Genomic DNA, 22,138 nt, shown 5'->3' on the forward strand with positions numbered 1-22,138 from the left:
TGTAAGAGGAGACTGATACGTAAAAATATGAGATAGATAAAACTAATAAAATGGAAGAAAGGTGAATCGGCAATTCAATAATGAAACGTTCGAAATTACACTAACCAGAGTAGATCATTTTACCGATGGAAGTTAATACGATCGTAACAAACTACGATAAAGTGGCTTCTTACTTGATATCGCATTTCCTTGATAATTCTACTTAACCTTATCTTCATAACCTGAATCTAGGACTGCGTATATCACCACAAAGGAAACTTTCTTCAGATTACCACGCGATGAGATAGAAGGAAGTGAATTCACAGACAAATTATGTGGTTGAGACTGATTATCATTATACAACTGACTTACCGAAACATTTTTAATAAATATCTTTAATAACAAAATAAATGTAACACTATTATTCCTTTGTCTATCATTATTATTATTATTATTTTATTATTACTCATACCTTTTTCTACGTAGCTTGTAAAACCTGAAATATTGTCTGTAAATACTCTCTACAACTACGATTAAAAAAGTGCATTAAACAATTACGAGGGAAACAAGTATTACATAAAATGGTCACAACTTGAAGCTACAGTAACGAATTAATTAGGTAACAACTATACAACAACACCATTCGAAAGCAAATTCTTCGAGCTTGCTAAACAAATTATTGCCACTTTTCACAAATATAAAAGAGATAATCTATTGTTTTCATGATAACATCAAACTAACTGTACTACAAGATTATCTGTCACAATGCAAGCCTAACAAAACCTTACAGAAAGAGCACTGCGCACACGTATCACATAGGAATTTTTCTCGGCGTGCCTCTTCTCCAATTCACAACGCACAGTTCGTCGTCTAGCATAATGGCATGAAAATTAAGGGCGTATTTCTGCTTCCAAAAGGAAAAAGGGGATGAGAAGAAGGAGGAGAGAAAAGTAATAAGAATTAGCGACGGTCGATCTCCTATATTGTATCAGGAAGATCATACAGCGGACTTCCAAGCGTTCCCAATTAATGGCACAAAGAGGAGGAGAAAAAGGAGGAAAGCAAGGGAACAGGACGAAAAAAGTTGGTGACGGCGGTTGAATGCATAATTTCTAACGAAAGTGCGCCGTTATGTCCTAAGGGTAGCGACGTAGTTTTCGTGGAGCTGCCGGTGCCCAGGGGGTGGGGGCAGGATAACGAGAGAATGGAGGGAGAGGAACGGGGATACTCGACGTTAGTTCCAAGCGATTTGGCTCTCATGCGATTTAACACGAGGGCTATTATAACTCGATATAGATATAATGGCACGGCTCCACTCGGTGTCTCTGTCTTCTGTGCGCACGGACCTGAGCATGGCCTCCGGTTGTGCAGACAACGTCAAAATGGTAATCCCAAACTTAATAGTAAATACGAACTGCACGGATACACCGAAAATTCCGCTGAATGCACTTCGATGAATTTAAAAGAAGCTCGTATAGCGAATAAGGTGCATTGATTTATATTTGTATTGTGTGTAAAGGTTTTTAATCGTTCTTCTTGTTTGTAAGGTTGAGAAGAGAGTTTGAGAGTACTGATATTGTTAGCATTAGTTGAGAAGTTTCATAGATACGTGTGGTGTTTCTGTGTAATGTTGAATATTTTGTACTGAATGAGTTTCAGTTGTGACGTTACATTTGGGTAATGAGGAAGACCATTGAATGATATTACCTTTAACCCCTTACTTTGTATCAACGTGTCAGACCCGTGGTGAAAATTTTTAACATGATTTAACAAACATAAATATTGCTCGATTCATTCGAATTCAATGTAAATATTATTCTTTAGTAATCAATTATTATACTTAAGAGCAAACACACACATCGAATATGCTCGCAATTTTTCTCTCCTTTCAATAAATTGTTAATAATAAAGTAGCCGAATCGATCAGAGTTGAGACCGAAATTATAGGGCAAGGGGTTAATGTAATTAATATCGAATTAATTAGAAAAATATATCACTTTGATATAACGACGTGTTTTTATAGTTTGATTGAATAAAATGCGTTATTTATTTTAGAGACTTGAAGCATTTTTATTTAATATTTAATAAAATATACACTGTGAATCTACATATACCCCAAAAGTTACATACTTCAGTGAAGCTAAACCAGTTAACTGTAAAATATCGCTTAAAAAATCTCTCGTTTTGCGCGCAATAGAATAAAAAGAATGAAGTGTATCCTCGTCAAACGCAGTTAACACTACGTTTACGGATATTTATTGTACAGTTTATCCTATTGCCCTTAGAAAATTTGATGTTCATTCAATGAGATTTTGGAAATTAGAAGTTTAAAAATTGGACAATTAAGATACATATCCATCAAAATCGTCATAAACATTTACTAAATAATGTTTGTCACATTCAATATGCGACAAATTGACACGTTTCGTAAATCTAGTGTTAACTAATTAAAAAGAACAATATTATACTTTACGGACTGCCATTGCGTATACGCCACACAAAAATGACTTCAATGCTATAAACATAAAGATTTCCTATTATTTCCCTGACAGCATAATATTCGACTCTTCCTTCGTACGAACCAAACGCACGTAAATCGTTCCGTTCCTAACGTCATTCGCATCGCCGTCACGGATTCGCTTATCGCGGTAGCCTCCTCCCGTCCAGTCCGCGGGAGTTTCTCGTCCCGCCGCCATTGCTCCGAAATAATTATTTAATGGCGGCAAAGTAGTCAAATGAAATTAACAAACTATTGGAAGTAATTAGATCTTCGCTGGGCTAAATTAAATGGCTCGCGTCCGACGAGCTATTTCAATGCGGAGGCCGCCCTTCAACCCCGTAACCCCATCGTCGCCCAGTTTCCCCGGGACCTGTGCTCCGGGAACTCCTTGCCCTAGCCCTGGAGCTGCTGAAAGAGTCAAGCTAATTTCGCCGACAACTATTCCGAAGTTTACGGGCGTCGATCGGACCGTTCTCGCCTCTGGAACGAAATGCGCGCTTATCTGCGAATACCTCTCCCGTTTCGTTTGTCCTTCGTCCAATTTCTACCTTTTCTCACTTTCTATACTTCATCCCCTTCCAACTCTATGTTCCATAGTTGCCGGTGGTCTACAACGATTTTTCTTTTTCTTCGAACCGTTCTTGTTCGGAAGGGACAGGATGCGAGAGGGGCATGCCCGAGAATACCAAATGGTAAAACTCGAAAGTCCGCTTCGTGCAAGGAATTACGGGAGCATGACTGAAATTGCGCGGGGTGTGCCGCCGTGGCCAAAGGAACGCTGGCTGACAAACGAGATTGGTGAACGCGATTAAAATAAGTCGGTTTTCTTCAAAGTTCGCGCAAATACACCGTTTCTGGGCTTGGGTTTTTGAGTGTTTTGAAGAATTGTTAATGGTGAGGTGAGGACGATGAGAAAGTATGGAGAACAATTGTAACTGGTGAATGAGTAATTTTGACCTTGTAATTTGTGATTGTGATTATGATTATGATTGTGATTGTGATTAGTGATTTGTAATTTGTGATTTGTGATTTGTGATTGTGATTGTAATTGTAGTTGTAGTTGTAGTTGTAATTGTAATTCCAATTCTAATTCCAATTTCAATTTCAATTTCAATTTTAATTTGTAACTGTGATTGTGATTGTGATTGTGATTCTGACTGTAATTGTAATTTGGTAAGTAATTTAAATAGATTTATAAAAACGTAACCATACGAATAACTGACTTACAATTACTTCGATTAGTACTTTACTGCTCTTATTTGATTACTAACAGTTATCTCATTCACTGTGATAATAGGTAGCATAAAAATGTATTTCTATCTAGTCATAGTATTTCAATGTTACGAATTTCCATTCAAGTTAGTTAACATATTACAAACTACAGACTCACCCCCACACATTTGCTACATAGAATATTAATTCAAATTAAAAATTCATCGAAGCGAAATTAAAATTACCACCACATTCATCAAAATTCTTTACTACATGAACACTATCGTTCGTCACCGTATTACACAAAAACTACTCATTTAAGAAAAAAAGTGTCGCAGGTTTAAAAAGGAAAATCAAACAAGCCCATCAAGCCAGCCAACAATCCGTAAGCACTGAAAAATCTAATCCATGCTCGACCCACAAACTATTAACACGGTCCACGTACAGAAAGCTGCGTGGAGTTGGAGAGTCGGGCGAATCAGTCGTTGACACGCGACCACGTCCTAACGAAATTTTAATCACGTCCCTGGAAACTCCCGGGATTGCCTGGTTTCCGAGCACACACGTGACCGAGGTCCTAACAAAACAGAGAAACGAAACAAAACAAACGGGGGGCGGCTTCGCGACTGGCTACGGTGCGCGGGGGCGAATCTTCTGTCCGGTTCTGCTCGACGTGTCACAATCAGAGCGCAGCGCGAGGCCACGTTGGCCCCGAGATCAAAGGGAGAGCCGGGCCGCGTCGTCTCGTGTCCGCTCGGCCGTTACGTTTCGCGTTGCGGCTAACGTAATTAAGCCACGGGGAAACGGTAAAGTGGCTTCGAATCCGCGTTATAACTCCGCGGCCCGCGACGTTGCGAGCCCTGACCCGCAGCGATTCAATGAGAAACGAAATTATCTGCGGTGGATTGCGAGGAAACAGCTAAACGGTTGTGGATACAGTACCGTGCATAAGTATTCGGACATTTGGCGCGGGTAAAATGTTCATATCTTTCTTACAATCGGGAATTAGAAAGATTCCGAAAATAACTTTTTAACCCTTTGCGCTCATATGTCGAGCATCACTCGATATCAATTTTATTTACAAGTATGCTCCTTTGTCTAGATATTTTTAAAATAGATTATATTATTATGTTATTTTCGATATTACTAGCAAGAAGAATCGTTTACACTGCTCTGTAGCAACTAGCTATTTTTTAAAATGCATTTCAAATAAAATATCGTAATAATACAGAGTTATCGAGGAAAAAATGCAAAAGAAATTCGGAGTGGAAAGGGTTAACTGTGTTTAACGAGTACACGTTACCTGAATATTTGAAATGGTGCTAACTTTTTCAATGATAGACTGTTTATTTTTTTTATATTGTACAAACGTGTAATATTTCTTATTTTCCCTTTAGGTTTTCGATATAATATATATTATAAGTGTATTCGGCGTGTATTTGAAGAGTATACACTTCACTGTTTGATTTTACTGCGCACACTATAAGAAATTTTCCAAACTAAATTCCATGCCCAACGGGTGAGAAATGTTACGTGTCGGTTTCGATTGAAACTGTTATGGAAAAACGGAATAAAGTATTAGGTCGACGCATATAAAATGTTGGATTTTTGTTACTCGTAAGTTATACTTCTGGCCTTGTTATTTATTTTTGTCACATAACTTCTTAAGTCGTTTCTTTGTCTATTATCAGAGTAACGTTTCGCAAACAAGCTTTTCCAAATTATGCACGACGACGATTCAAAAAATAATTTTTTTCGTATGAATTTAAAATTAATATGAATTAAATAATGCTGCAAGAACCGCACAAAGTATAAACAGCATTTGGGGATAACGCTGTGAATGGAAGAACAGTGCAGCGTTGATTTACTAAATTTCGTTTCGGTGATGTTCCTTTGCAAAGTCAGCCGCGTGGTAAACCCGTAACAGTAATTTATAACGATGTCTTTAGAATGTATTAGCTCTAAACATTCAGAACTGTTTGAGAAAAGAATATATCCATTAAAAACACATTGGCAGAAGTGTATCGAATCAAATAGAACAAATTTAATTTGAATAAATGTCTTTTACAATACCAAGTAAGGTTTATTTTTCCCGAAAAATACAACATTTCATATACACGACCTCATAGTTTCATTACAATTCCAAATATAACCTTTAATAGTTATAATCTTAGTTATAAGTTAAAGTCATAATTTTTCCTCCTTTCTTTCAGTAAGATCTGAAACAAATTCTTTACTCTAAGAACTATCAATAAAGAGCCATTAGTAAAATAAACTGTCATCGTATTAGTTAATACATCATATTATATCAATGAAACAATTCCACTTCGTCACTGAATTCATTCGAAAATTCGAGTATTCCCATTGATTACTCTTAATTATGATAATCGTGTATTTTTCATTTGTTGCCAAATTGTATGCACCTTATCTCTCCGACCTTTCATACTACATTTCATATTACACGACCTAATACTTGCACGATAGTGTACGTCATCGGGCCGAAACGAAAGCGGCATAGTGGCGTTTCCGCTTGCCCGCTGGGCTCCCTCTTCTCCATCCTATCCGCTTTCTCTCTGCGCGCTGCACGGATAGGAGAAACCCGAAGCATTAATTATAATTTAGATGGAACGATTAAATCCTCCCTCGGTTAACCCGAGAACGACCAACGCCCGGGAAATTATAACAGCGTGCTCGTGACTTTCCCTTATCGTTCAGATTACGCTTGTTCTTTGCTAACGCGCTGTAATTTTCAGGCAATACCGCGGATGCCTGCATTGTTCGCGCACCGCGCCCGATCCGGGCGCGCTCTTGGAACGCGGGCTGCCGAGTCGGGAGAGATTACGCGGGGAACCGGGATATTGCGTTATTTGTTTTCGCGGCGGAGATTCTTTTATGATCGCCGGAACGGTTGATCGGAGGAGAATGTGGGGATGGTTCGGAGGAGGAGAATTGGTTTCGACGTGTTGAATGTAGGTCAGTTTTTAGGGCTGCGATTGAAAACCGAGGGAATTGTGTTTTTGAATTCCTTCGGCAAATATGTGATTGTACGTAGATCATTTAATGGGAGCTTCTGAGTTTTATTAAGAAATTGTTAAGCTACTTTTTTGTCCTTAATTTTATGCTGTAAATGGTAGATACTAAAATATATGGAGTGTTTAGATTTTAACAAGTTAACTGCGTTTGACGGGAATTATTTATTTATTTAAGATATACACATAATTCTTCTTTGCTTTGGTTTTTCATTAAAATATACTCTAGGTATGTTCATTTTTTGATTTTATTGCGCGCAAAACAAGAGATTTTTTATAACAAATTCCACAGTTAACAGGCTAATACTAGATTTACGGAGCCTGTCAATTTAAGGGATGCTGGATTTTATAAATATTATTTGATAACTGTTTCAGAAGATTTTTAGTGATGCATAAAGATTTTTGTAGCTCTAATTTCAGTGATCCGTATAAACGAACATCTAGTTTTCTAAGGACAATAGAATAAAGAATACAATAAACTATAGTCCCTAAATCTAATATTAAACCATTGATTCAAAATATAAAGTAAACTGGATTGTTAATCAAATAGTATATTTTAATTTGCTCTATTTTTCTCAGGAAATTAATCCTTAGAAATTCCAAAGAAGTATTTTTGTTGTGAAACAATAATGTTTGACGTTGAGTATTAATGCATTTTATTTCTCTTCCCTCCAACATTTTGAAAACAAATTTTTGAAAATTTGAAATTTCAAAATTTCGCTTTTCGAAAACTATGCTTTTCAAAATAAAAAATCGCAATTAAATGATTCATAAGTTAAAGAAAAATGGATACTGCTATTAAAGTTATGAATGAAGGAAATGTTAAAGTTTTCTTTACTTAATACTACTGTTTCAGAACCACGGATTAATCTCTCCAAACATTCTGCTCGCATTCTGCAATGCCTTTTTTATCATTTTTGACCCTTTTTTCTCGATGCTCAACAGCAACTATGCGCCTGCGGTCCGAACTTTCCGCAAACAATTTTGCTTGCAGCCTACAGTTACTCCCATAACATTCAGAATTTATAACAACGACATATAGTCATCCTTAATAGTACAAGTATTTAAATATGTTGCAGTTTCTACCACTCTACTTTCACAATGAATATAATCTTCATTTTTACATTGTCATTACATATTTTATAATTACTATCTAGTTTCATATTTCTGAGCATAGACCGTTCATAAAATATACACACAGCAAATGATCAACAATCCTTTGATAAAATTTCTAAACTCCACTTCAATTTCATTCCAACTACCTATTTTACCAGTTTTTGCTATAATCAATTATAACACAATCATATCACATATATATATATATATATATATAAGTACAATATCTATACTTCTTAAATATTCTCAACGAATCAACAAAATTCCATATCAAATTACAATGAAATAAAATACCTTCAAGATGCAAGTTTCAAACTGGAAAATTAAGGACACTTCAGCCAGCAAAGCGTGAAACTTCGAACAAGGTATGCAGAAACGTTTCGACCAGTTCAAAGGTAAACGTAGCCACAACTGGTCACGATTGAAATTATACTCGTACCATGACGTTCACCTGACGTGAAACATTAATGGTCCAACAAGAGAAGACATCGCCGCGATGATTGGCTACTCATTCCGTTGAACCGGTACAATACGAGCCCATTAAAGAGTAAACTTGCTCGCCTGATGAAATCCCCTTTCCCCGCGTAGTACTTTCGATAATACACAATCTCGAGCTATCGGGACGACTAGCAAGCACATCGTAGCTCGGGCTCGGTTAGAGGCAACGAGAACCGGTGCCCTAACAGCCAACGTGTACGGTCGAGCGGCTGATTTCACGTTTAGTGTAACTTCGGATTAGTTTTCGTAACAGGACTTCTCTCGACTCGTATATTCTGCGAGAAACCGCACACGTCCGCCGTCGTCTTCCACGCTGTCGTGGCTTCGTGAGTGCCATCCTGCCTTAAAGCGCCTCAAAGTGCTCCAAAGCGGGGTTTAATCGAATTTAGCTGCACATAAATCGATGCCCTTCACGCTGCAAGGGACAGTTTCATTTGGACGCCCGCTCCTTGTGGAATAATAAATACACGCGAAAGACGTTTTGATAAAAGTAATAAACGTCCCTGCGTGGAACGAGAAAATCAATGCCAGAGGTTTTCTCGAGTGAATTAACCCTTAGCACCATGATTCTTTTATTACGCTTACAGAAATCCCTATCGATATATTTTTGTCTGTGTTACCATGGAAATTCGTAAAAAATCATTAGTGAAACGATATGTTATTTAAATGGCAAAATTTTAATGTCTTGATATTCTTGCAACTGACTGTAGTTTTAGATAGAGAGTAGATTATATATGTATTAGCCGGGAATTTGATGGAGTAAGTAATAAAAATGTTTAAAACAAAATTTTCTTTTTCTCATTTTTTCCTTTTTCTAATGAATTATGAACAGTGAAGTAATTGTGTGAGAAAGCAAAGTGTAAGGGGTTAATTTATTGCCGAGTACAATGCTTTCGTTTGTTTATGAATTCTATGAATAGATATGGTCAGCACAACTATTTTAATTTATAGCTTTCTTTCAATAATATTGGAAAAATATGTTGTAGAAAACAGATGAATGGTTTATAGAATTAAACTCTGTTAATGAGACTGTACATCTTTGGCAAATAAGATTTGCTTTTCAAATACAAATATACATTTATTTTAGATAGAACTAGCCTTCTCATCACTCTACATAAAAGAGTATTGAACTAAAATGGTTTAAACAGGATTAATTCCCAAGATATTTTAATATTCTTTTAATATTTTTTGTAACTGCACCGAGAAAAGATCAATAATGATAAAAAATTCGATAATATAAAATTATTAAAATTTCTACTTTGTTTTTAATATTCAAAATAACGAACATGTTTTAAAAAGTTTTCCTACTGTGATAGCTTGAAATATTTATTATCAGTGAATATTAACATAAATTAAAACTTTGAGAAAATTTTCATGAATTCAAAAAATTGGCAGAAATGCAGACCTTTAGGCGAAACAGCAAGAGGAAATAAAGCGAGAAAAGCTCAGCGCTCAGATAAAAGGGTCCATTATTCAACTGGGTAGAATTTGCACAAAGTATCAAAATCTGCTTATAAATTACTTACCAAGTTTGCTGTATGCGAAAGAAAAGAAACAACTGTCAAGAAGGAAGAATCAAGAACAAATTTAACTGAGTCTGAAGATAGCTGTTGTAAGGAGTAAGAATATTTCTCGCTGCTCTGTACAATGAAGATCATAGCAAATATACAAATAAAATGATTGATACAATTGTAAAATAAAAATTATGTAAAACGTACAAAGTGAAGGGCACAAATAATTCAGATGACACTGAAACCTGACAGAAAAATTATGAATCTATAGAAAAAAACGTTTACATTTCTATGTTACAACAATTTCAATAATTAATTATTCAGCAATAATAATTTTTAATTAAGGTTATTCCTCTATTCATGTGATTTTCGAAACTATAAAAATAATTACTGATTTACCAGAGATGATGACTGATTACTAGAAATTTTCTGCTGAATTATTTGAGAGAGAAGAAGCTAAGTTTTATTGTCTTGGAATAACTGGTTAATGACAACTATGATACTTTAATTTTCAACAAGAAGCAGAATACCTAAGTACCACTATTACTATTAAAGAGGAAAGAAGAAAAACAACGAAACAATGGTTATATTGTTTGGAAAAATGTATAATAACGTCAAATACAAAATTTTTTTGTACTGTCATGTTTATGTTCAGGGTTATTTTAAAGTGATCAATATTATATTTTAAACTGTTTGTGTCCTTATACTGAAGCAAAGGATATATATCATGAAACACATATAACTAAATTCACAGACTTCAGTATTCATATTTCCTGTACTTTTTAAAAATTCCTTATAATCTTTCTCTTCTACCGTGCTGCAGTGTGAGGAGGCACCATAATCTATTCACATCGTGGGTCTTATTATCAGCATGGAAGGACAGGTGACGTTTTCGAGTGAGAACTTGGCCAAAGAAAGGCACCAAGCGTTTTAATCTCGTGGAATGAACTTTTGCCTTAAGAACAATGGATGCACCAGTCTTGGTATACTTATGAGACTACATGTACCGTAATTTGTACATGACACTGTGGCGGAAATGGCGCACGCTATATATGTGATAAGGTTATTATCATAAATAACGTTGCTCCTGTCTCGGCAACTTTGTTAAGATGATAGCAGCTGGAGGATGGGTCCTGTTGTTCCCACTAAGTGTAATGAACGAAAATAGCCGCCGTTAGTTTATAAAGTCTGGCTATTAAATGTAAGGTTTTTCGTGAAATTGAATTTTCCTTGGAACAATGCGCTATACCGCGCATGTATTTGCTTTCATAAATATATTTCTTTTTGTTAGGTATCAGTGCTATTTAACGCTAAAATTACCGAGAAATTCGGGTGAGTTATCTCTAGTTTTTTTTTATCTGTACAAATATACAAATTTAATTAAAAATCTCTTGCAGAAACGCCTTCATAATTTAAAAACTTGCAAAATAAGAATTTTGAAATGGGTCAATTTGACCCGTCCGGTAGTATTAGGGTTAACCCCTTGCCCTATAATTTATTTCTTAACTATGGTCGATACAACTACATTATTGTTAATCATTCATTAGGAAAGGAACAAGTTTTGGTGGTTATTCTCCGTATAAATTAACTTCAAAGGTTAACGATTGATAATAGAGAAATGAATAGTCAAATTCGGTTTAAAATTTTCGTCAAGAATCTTTCCGACACGATATTGCAGGTGAAAGGATTAAGACATTCTTTTAAAAAGAGTCGACCATCTGCCCGCAATTTACTCCACTCTTCAATTTATGAAATATAACCCAAGCTCTCTTCCTCTAAATACTCATTCGATTACTTGCCATCTAACCAGCCAATTTACAATGCAGTCGCATTTCGCATCCTGTGAATCAAGCAAGATGCATCGCGCGCGAATTTCCACATGGCGCGAGTCTAACACGATAATGTCGGCACGCGAATAATACAGGGACAGTAATGTTTTAGTGTTAGCATAGAAGTGTACAGGATAGATCGGGGTTAATAACGCGTTATGGTCGCAGAAATACGAAACGATCAGATGCGTGGCCGGTGCACCGCTATTACCCGCAAAGGCCACTAAAATTACCTAGTTATGCCTTCTCTTTGTTGCGCCGCGTTCGGTATGGCTCATTACTTAGTCGTGATGGTGCAATTATTATGCCAATGTACGGAGATATAAACACGGATCGCATTGTAAATTCCGACCTCCTGTAGTGCGCAGAATAACCCTACCGCTGAGCGTTACGCGTTATCGATACATCATTGATAGTTGAGCGACGTACTCCAAGAAATTAATCAACGTTTATGAGTATAATAAACGCCGCACACATTGCTGCCATTCTTTCGAGTAACGAGTACTGTAAATATGCGTTGCGTGAGCATCATTTAATACGTGCCGCGTGAACATTGTCCGCGTTACAGCGCTGCGAATGGTTATGGACTTGGACAGATGCTTGCTCTCATCGTGAAACTGGGGTGTTTATTTAACCGTTTGAATGTCACGGGTCTGTGCAAAAACTCGCTCGAGAAGTGCCAGGCGCGATCGTGCTGGTTGCGTTTCAGTTCCGAAATTGAATTACGTTTTTCTGTTTTCATGTAAAAAAGATTTTAAATGGTGGAATCGTTCCATTTTTCTGTTTCTAAGCAGATTATAACAAAAACAAAAATAAATAAACAGAGGGAAAATGAATAAATAAATTAAACTTGATTCTACGAACTGATAGGTTGGCAGTTTTAGGCAGTGTGACGGAGAAACGCTGACTTGGCTACAAAATAGTTAATAATTTCCGTTCTTTATTCCGGAGTTTGTGTCGACATTCCTTAATTCGTAACGTTAGTTAATCTTAGATCATTGAACTATTATTCTTTTCAGTAATATTTCTTAATATTATATCGGAAGTACAAAAAGAGTGTAAACTTTGTCACTTTTTTACAAATTAATGGTACAAAAATACTTAAATAAGTTAGACTACAATAGTAATAAGTTAAATTACATAAATAACTATGATTTGGGTTTTTGATCTACGGTTAATAAAATTTTAGTTTAATATTTGATAAAATGGTACTTATGTGTGACACAATTATGATACTAAGAATAAATGTAGTAAACATTGGTGAAATATATAATTGCTAGAATAAAATTTAATGTCGATGTTATTTTCGACAGAGTACCCCAAAGGGTTAAAACTAGCTCCACTCATTTCTGTCTGTGTCGTAAAGGAAAAGGTTAAAAGTGTAGTGGACTGGTCATCATCCAAAAACTTTGAAAAACGATAATAAAATTTTTTATTAGGGTTATCACTGTTTCGTTTAAAACTGTGGAAAGATATAAACTGTTGACGCTTTTCCGCCTGTGTATTGAATATTTAAAATATTTAAAGCCAATGCAGTTTTGTATGCTGATTTATTTTAAGAAATTGGATATGTGATTTACCTAATAATATAATAATAATGTATAGTACATACTATAATTAATTATAGTATAAAATTAGTTGACTGATTTAATTAAAAAATGATGATTTATTTTCACCCATGACGTTAATTTAAGGAAAGAAGATTATTTTTCAGAAGGACAATGCTTGTATTCGTACAGTAAATTCTACAAAAAAGTGGTTTAAAGAATTCGAGGTAGAAATACTATGGTCAGCTTTGAGACGTGACCTAAATCCTATAGAGAACTTATAGGGCATTCCAGCGAGAAAGAAGTATGGCCAGGAAAAACAAGAACTTGAAAGAGTTATTCAGCTAAATTCTAGAATTACAATTACTTAGAAGAAATTTTAAATGAAACATTAAATGCTCGAATGAACAGTTATTTTAACACTTATTTTTAATAAAATATTAGATATTATGATAAATAAAGTATAAAGTATTAAATATTGAATGAAGTGGTGAGAAAAAGCCATGAATTTATGTTTCTTCATAATTTTATACATATCTATAAGGAATAGCCTTACATATTGCTTTTAAACATTTTCGAATAATGGGCTTTGAGTGATGTTTATAAATTATTATTTTACAATACACAAAAACAAATGAGAAAATATATAATGTATTTTAAATAGCTCTCCATTTCGTGAAAAACATAAAATATATTTGCAATAATTTAAAATACATTTGTAATTATTCGAAATACTATATATTAATAATTACACAGCATGGTTGATAAAAATATGTAATATAAAATGTAATGAATATATTTCCAGTTATTTTTTCAATTATTCATGTACTAAAGTCTATTACTACACGTATCTTTTCATGTATCCTCCATAACCAATAAAAAACAAATTCGGTGATTTACAATAACTGTCATAATTGACCTATAATGGCCTATGGTTCCGAATTTAATTACTAGTGTTCACACATACTACGTCATATATGTTCATTAGAAATAGGCGATTAATTTGACGTCTATTCATAGCTTTTCAATTGTCCTTGTAATTACGAACGCATGTATCCTAGATCAATTTTCAAAATTAATTCTCACGGAAATTGTTTCATAATCCGTCTCGGTGGACCAGAATTGTTCATTGTGTCATCTAGTTCGAAGGATCACAAAACTGATCATAAATACCGAATCATAAATACACATTGACAATCAATTCCAATTGAAGTGCAACAATTAGTAAATCACTGGTAACATACAAATGAGACTGAAGCATCACCGTTTCAACAATGGTCTCCAATTTTCAAATCAATCGTTTTCAAAATCAACATTTTAAGAAATTTTATTTTACAATCTTATACATGTAAAAGAACAATATATTTTTTGTTCAAACTTTTTCTACTATTGCTTACCGTTCTCAAGATAATCCACGACACTGAAAATTTTACATTTTTTTCAAGGAGTAGTTTCACCATTTCAAAGTGAAATTCAGCAGGATAAAAAAATTTACAATGTATTAGACTCTACTTACACACGAAGTTTCATAATTTACTTAACTTCCAGATTCGATACTTTTCCTTATTAGTATTCCAAACGTAAAAGCTCGATCTCGGTAATGTCAACATTCGTCCGCAAAGAGTTAATAAGAATGTTACAATTTCACCTAAAAATGGGGGGTCGCGCAATAAAGTTCCGCGTACATGGAGGAACGGTTTTCGATTTAACTGGTAAGTAAACATATTTTAATACGCGACGTCCATCGATCGTTTCTAATTTGAGGACACACAGAATGAGAAAACGAACGCAGAGGCACGGAGAACGGGAGGGGGGTAAGTTTCGTTGGCGCACCCCTGGAGACTGTAGCCTACAAAGCGGCAGGCAAAGGGACGAAGAAAGGGAAGCGAGCGGAAGGGAGTTGCACCGGCAGGGCAGGAAATTACGTCTCCGGACGTCCGTTCGTTCGGCTTCAGAGCTCAGCGGAACACAGGACTCGAGAGAAGCTGCCAGGCTCCTTCACAGACGAAGGAAAAGAGACAGGATGGGCGGAGGAAGCGGGAATCTAGAGAAAGGGAATCGCGCTGAGGATACTAGAGCCATCCCTGACCAGGAACAAGAAGAAGGAGGACATCGGAGCAAGAGGAATGCGAGAATACGAAGAACCTGACCTCACTACGGCCTGCTGCTCCACCGAAATTCGCGTTTATTTAAATGACTCACTCGCCAAATCGACCAACTCCATCCTTTGAATTTGTTTAAATATTAGTGTCAAAGCACTTGCTTTACTCATAACTATTTATATTTTAACACTAGATTTATAGACACTTATTTTACAGTTTATTCTATCGTTCCTAGAAGACTACATGTTTATTTATATAAATGGCGGAAGGCAGTGTATTAGGAACAGAGAATTATAATATGAATTCGCATAACTGCATCAATCAAAACCAGTTTAAACTGTTACGAAATAATGTTTAAAATATTCAATTTCCGTCAGATTGACGGCTCTGTAAATCTAGTATTAACGAAATTTCTCTATTAATAAGGATTAACACCACTGAATGATAACATTTTTTTGGCCATTGAATATTAAATTATTTATTTCAGAAGCTAATTTAATCTATTGTATATTAGCTTACGTTGTTGATTAGAATTGAGTCGTAATTATCTTAAGTGCAGTTGTAGATTAGTAAGAATTAAGGATTATAAAGAAACAATTTTTGATTTGTATAATATTTTGTGAGATTGAATTTTGTTGCACTCAGTTATAAAGCAATTGTAAGTTGTTGAAAAATTTTTATAATTGTGGAAGTTGAAATATTTATACTGCTTCCAATTTTTTGAAGGGTTTTCTTATGTTTCGGGTGAAAAAGAGTCTTTTTTTATTGCTATAATCTTTTTTTAGGAAGTAACAAATTCTAGGACTTACAAAGGTTCATAGTGAAACGTGTATCGAATAAACTACTGTGTACGAGAGATATGTATGTGTCGGACTTGTGGAGATACAAATGGAAAGAGAATTGGGAATTCCAAAAAAAAAAAAAGAACAGGCAGGAAAAACACAAAAACATTTATGGAAGCGATGCAGTCCTGCAAAGCTTGTAATGAAATTTTTAAACTATTTGATAACTTAATATGCGTCACCAATTACAGAAAATAACGATTCTATGGAACAGATAAAAAATGGAGGTATGCATTATTATAAAAATTGAAGGGATAATAATCCACAACTTAATTTTTATTTATCTAGCATTAACAGATAGTACAATTGGCGAAAAAGCTGAATTTTTCGGGCGATAGAAATGTATTTGAAATGTATTTACAAAGTTCCAACACACAATGAATTATTTAAGAAACACTTGGAATCGACTGCACGAAACAGTAATGAAAAATTGAATTTTCTAGTTTGAACTTCTGCAGCTAATTTCATTCAGAAAAATTTCTTATATCTGGCAATTTGAACATTTAATGAACATTTAAAAATAAAAATGATTACGTATACGTATGACCATTGTCCATAATTTAAGTAAAATAAAATAATAGTTAAAACTTTCATCAACGCTGAAAAATTTGTATATAGAGGGTAGAAGAAAGATGTATACAATGAAAATCATATAAAAAGTGTCCTGAGTAAATCGAGTTATTGTTGATTGCATATTAAAAGTTTTATGTAAACGGAAAAATGTTCAAAGAAATCGATTTAGAGAAACAAAAGCGTGACCTAGTTAAAATTAATAGAGTGCATTGGAGAAAATGAAATTAGAAAATCAATACTGAAATCACTCAAGGTTTTTATCAGATTTGTGTACTGACCATGTATGAGAAATTATTTGTGTCAATTGTATGGTTTACACGGCCAGCGTATGTTTGAAATCTCTCGCAGATTTTTCTTTTTCGCGAATTTTCTTGTTTTAAAGGTAATAACTCATACATATAATGTAACAAAAGTATTAGATATAATTATCGAATGATATCTTTTGGACTCCAATTATTAAAATATTAGTCTTCTAAATCTTATATATTTAATAAAAATCATTTTCGTATGATTCTATATACCTTTCGGAGCAATTATTTAATTTTATTGATTTAAATATGAATTTAAAACCACTTCCAATGCTTCTGTCACAGTTCTTTCGCTGATAAACAAAGTTACTTTACCGTGAAGCAATTTATACACTGAAACAACATATAATTTATAATATAACTACTAATATAACTATATAATGTAACTATAATATAATATAATACATAATCGATCTATATGCAACACAAAGAACCAAAAAATAACAATTATAAAACCGACACAACCGATATAACATCAGTTCCGAAGGACTAAAACCAAAACTAATATAGGTCGAAGCCCATATACCCCACAATTATAACTTTACTTCAATTCTCCGTAACCATTTCAGTAGAACCAACACGTAACCTTCAGAATCCTTGAACAAAGCACTTATCCCCGCGGTTCGAACAATGCGTTATCGCTTGGTCCGCGAGTAGAATTCATCGTCGAAGTGACGAGAGCCGTTAAACGATACGGAACCGCGCAGCGTCGCGGCGCGGCGCGGCAGAAGCGAGACACGCAAACGGAATGTTTACTCGCATCCGAACTCGCGTCGCAGCCGACGTCGGAGTCAAAGAAAACTTCATTAGCTTTGAGCACTTACTTCAGCCAAACTACCGAGCGCGCGCCGTGAATTAGTTTCAAGACACACTCCATCCATTTAGCCCACCCCCGCCGCGTTGCCGCCGAGATCTTGATCGTTCCCATGAATTCGCGGCTCGCCCTCGAACGCCCCGCACCCCGACCGCGCAGAGAGAGCATTATGATCATCCACCATGGGTATCCTAAATCATCCTTAATCTAATTCCAGGTTCGTTTCGCGTCAGGTGACGCGTCCCTACGTAATGTCTCGGTCGATTTTCACGCGGATATACCTGCTCGCCGCCATGCTGGCTGCTGTGGAAATGGGGGGGGGGGGGGCAGGAAAACCAGGGTAATAGGTTCCCTTTGAAATACATCCTCCGGTCGGTGATGCGGCACATACGTCTTCTCGCGGTAATCAGCACCCCTTCGGTTTAAAAGCAACGAAGGTAGGTAATATCCGGAGGCTATAGACACGGACGCGAAAACCAGCCACCCTTTCCCCCTCCGCACCAGGCTTTCCGCGGTGAAAGCAGTCCCCCTTGGAACCGGGATTCCCACCTAACCGATCCAGTTCATTCGGGTTCACGGATGCGCCGTGCGTTTTCTTTTCGAGAGATGTTGCGACTGGGTGAATTTAGGGGTTGTGAAGCGTTGGGATGGTGAGAGATATCGATTAACACTAAAGATACCTGACGAGTCAAAATAACCCATTCCTGATGTTTTCATTTTTGCAATTATTAAAAAGATAACAGATATTTTTCTCTGTATTCCTGCGAAATTATTAAAGAAATTGATTTAGTAATATGCGGACTGAATTGTAAATCAATTGAAATGTCAATAGATGCACTCTTGGAGTTTGTACGGAGAAATTTTAGAAAGTCAATTTAACTGCTTTGTAGTTTTAGTGTTAACATATTGTTGACTGGTCACTGAATTTATTTTGTTATATTTCCATACCTGTTATTGTTCATAAATCTGCCGTTAATTTAAATCATGCGCAATATTAATTATTTTGCAATCTTTGATTCTTTTAACAATCATCAACACCTTACAATTTAAAACACCTTTCAACACTTCTCTTTGAGGAATGAAACCATTCAAATTAAAGAAATCACTGGTCTATACTACTTCTGAAGTAGTATTAACCAATGCTTCCTTCCACTTGTACACACACATTTCCTTCAATTTGAAATAGAAAAACCAATATTACACGAATATCATGAAAAATCATAAATATACATTTGTATGTTTTAAAAAACACTGACAAGTGTATGATAATAAAATCTAAATAAAAAGTATAATATTTTTCCAAATTCCAAAATCCGTTACTTTGTAAGAAATAGCAAGTATCAAATTATGTTATGATAAAGTTCAAATATAAAATAATATTCTTCCAAACTTGAAAATCATGTACATTGTAAGAAGTGGCAAATATTAAATTATGTTACGATAAGGTTTGAATAGAAAATATAACAGTTTCCTAGATTTCAAAGTCCTGTACATTGTAAGAAGTGGCAAGTATTAAATTATGTCATGATAAAGTTCAAACATATTATTTGATGATAAAATTTAGATAAAAAGTATAACATTCCGACCCGCGTTGACGATCTCTTTTCCCCTTTCTACGGTCGCGGAGTGCCCCGCGCCATTGAGCCAATACTTCTCCCCTCCAGCGATAGACATTCAGCCGTTATTTCGGTGAACAATATCGTAACAGAGCGTGGAAACGAGCGAATCGCTGACACCGACAGGTCGAAAGTAGGTACCCCGTAATTGTGATTGCACAACTACTATGCACATCCGGTGCCTGTATTTTCCAGACCCGGAAACGACCGTGAAACGTGCCACGGCAGAGGAAGAGCTGCGAGGAGGAAAAAGACAACGGGAAACGGACGCATTTTTCGGTCCATTCGACAGCAGAATAGTCTGATTTATACAAAACCGGTTCATTCAACGCATTGTCATCCTTAATACCGAATATTTTCATTTAATATTCATTCAATGCAACACAAATACGAATAGAAGCGACATAATAATAATAAAAACTCAAAAATAAACCGTTGCTTCTAATCCTATTAAATATTAATATTTATAAATTTAAATTTAGAAATTTATGTTATAAGTTTAAATGTAATATTTTTTTAAATAGAGGACTATGACGTTAGTACTAATATTATGTGCCTGACAGCACTTCATAAACAACAATTACTTTTTACAATAATACAACCATAACAAAAAATTCGGTGATGTTCTAATGCTATATTGAGTCTATCTCAGTGTTAGCTATAACACAGATAGATAGGAATAAGAAGATTAACATATATGCTTCTAAAAAAGAAGCAACAGTAATATTGAAATCTTCAAGCGTATGATTCTAATGAAAAGTTTTAACTTCCAACAGCTTTTTCGATATAAACGATAAATAAAAAACTTCCGTTCAATTGTTCTTGAAACTTTCTTGGGTAACGAGACGTTTTTTCAACAAAATAAATGAATCATCTGCAATTAAAATAAGCTTAACACATATAAAAGTCATCTCCTCATTAACGACCAACTTCGTTCACATTTAACACTTTGCACTCATATGTTATTCTGCAGATGACAATACAAATTTGCTACAGAACGTTGGGAATTGTTTTAAAAAGCACCACGCTTTAAAAAGATCATAAAAATTATATCCTATTACAATAATAATAAATAAAATAAATATAAAACGTTGAATTCTACCGCTACAAATTACTTGAAATTCAGTTCCCTAAAAGTAAATACAAGTTTACATTCAACAAGATTGAAAATAAATCAAATGCAAAGGGTTAACCTTTTGCACTCCTATGGCGAGTATAACTCGACATCAGTTTTATTCACAGGTGCGCTTCTTTGTCAAGATATTTTTAAAATAGATTATATTATTACGTTATTTTCAATACCATTAGTAAGAAGAATCGTTTACACTGATCTCTAAAAACTATTTATTTTTTAAAATGCATTTCAAATAAAATATAATAATACAGAGACATCGAGGAAACAATGCAAAGGAAATTCAAAGTGCAAAGGTTTAACTAAAAAAATATTCTCGCGACAATTTCCGCAAAGGCTGAAAGACCAAAGGATTAATTAAAGCATTTTCGCTCAGGTCTCCGAACAACAATACCAAAAATAGTCGTCAAGTCATCAGTCACAGGAATGAACGTCTAGATCCATTAGCTATAGAGTAGGCGGGCTATTCTTAATTGTCGTCTGGTTTAAGGCGAGGCCCTTTATCGTCCCCGGGTCGGTGGCGCTCATGTCGCCCGGTTAAATTCTACCGCCGACAGTGACATTCAGAGCGCCGCACGCTACCGCGGACAAAAGCGTCACATCGAAAACGCTCAGGTACTCACCTTGGGTTTCCACGAAGAGCGGCGTGGTGTAGAGCGTTGAAACCATTGTTGTTCGTGAGGGTGATGTCTGCAGCATGGTCCAACAACAGAGCCAACATGTCATCCCGTTTCTTAGAAATCGCGTCGTGAAGAGGAGTGTCGCCTTCGGAGTCCTGAAAATGGGGAAAACGGGTTTTTCTTAGTACGCGTCGAGGTGTCGCGCCGTTTCATCCGGAAACGATTTTGTAGAACAGAAACTCGCGTATCTGGCGTAGGAACTAAATCGTTTGGCCGATCGAATCAAAGCGAATAGAAAGTTTTGTTAACCCCTTGCCTTATAACCACGCGTCAGACTCGTACTGAAAATTTTAAGGAGAATTTAATAAACATAAAAGTTACTCAATTCTTGCGAAGAGACTCTGAATATTACTCTTCTGATATCAAATATTATAGTTTAGAGCAAACGTGGATATAGAATATGCTCAGAATTTTTGTCTTTTTTCAATAAATTATTAATAAGAAAGTAGGTATATCGATCATAGTTGAGAAAGAAATCATAGAGCAAGGGGTTAAAAGACGGGATGACGAGATAGTTAGAAATTTAACACTAAACGTATCGCCACAGATCAAGTGACCGGTATTAAAATTTGTCCGATTAATCAGTTTTTCATTTTGTGGCTTTCCCTTTGTTGCTATTTTTATTGAGAAAATTATATTGTCTAAATGGTTCACCTTTGTTTTCTAGTTATTTCATTGGTTATTTTTACCGCTCTTTAGAAAATATTTATTTTTACTTGGAGGTATCAAATGATTCATTCGCATTTAGATGCAAATAATTGAGTAATTAAACAAATATTTTTTCAGTTTTAATTGATAATTATAAAAAAATCAGAAGTTGTGAGATATTATTATTAAGTTAACATTTTAA

At 35.2% G+C, this 22,138-nt stretch overlaps 1 protein-coding gene across 11 annotated transcripts in view; it reads right to left on the reverse strand.

Moving 5' to 3' along the window:
* LOC116430223 (mind bomb 1) overlaps positions 1-22,138 on the reverse strand; it is a 676,416-nt gene that overhangs the window by 558,557 nt on the left and 95,721 nt on the right. For all 11 annotated transcript variants that reach the window (XM_076372772.1, XM_076372786.1, XM_076372762.1 and 8 more), the window contains exon 9: positions 21,232-21,383. In XM_076372772.1, coding sequence (XP_076228887.1) covers positions 21,232-21,383 — 152 coding nt within the window. The remainder of the gene's footprint in view (positions 1-21,231; positions 21,384-22,138) is intronic.

The sequence above is a fragment of the Nomia melanderi genome, chromosome 1, assembly GCF_051020985.1.
Source record: "Nomia melanderi isolate GNS246 chromosome 1, iyNomMela1, whole genome shotgun sequence".
Classification (NCBI taxonomy): Eukaryota; Metazoa; Arthropoda; class Insecta; order Hymenoptera; family Halictidae; genus Nomia; species Nomia melanderi.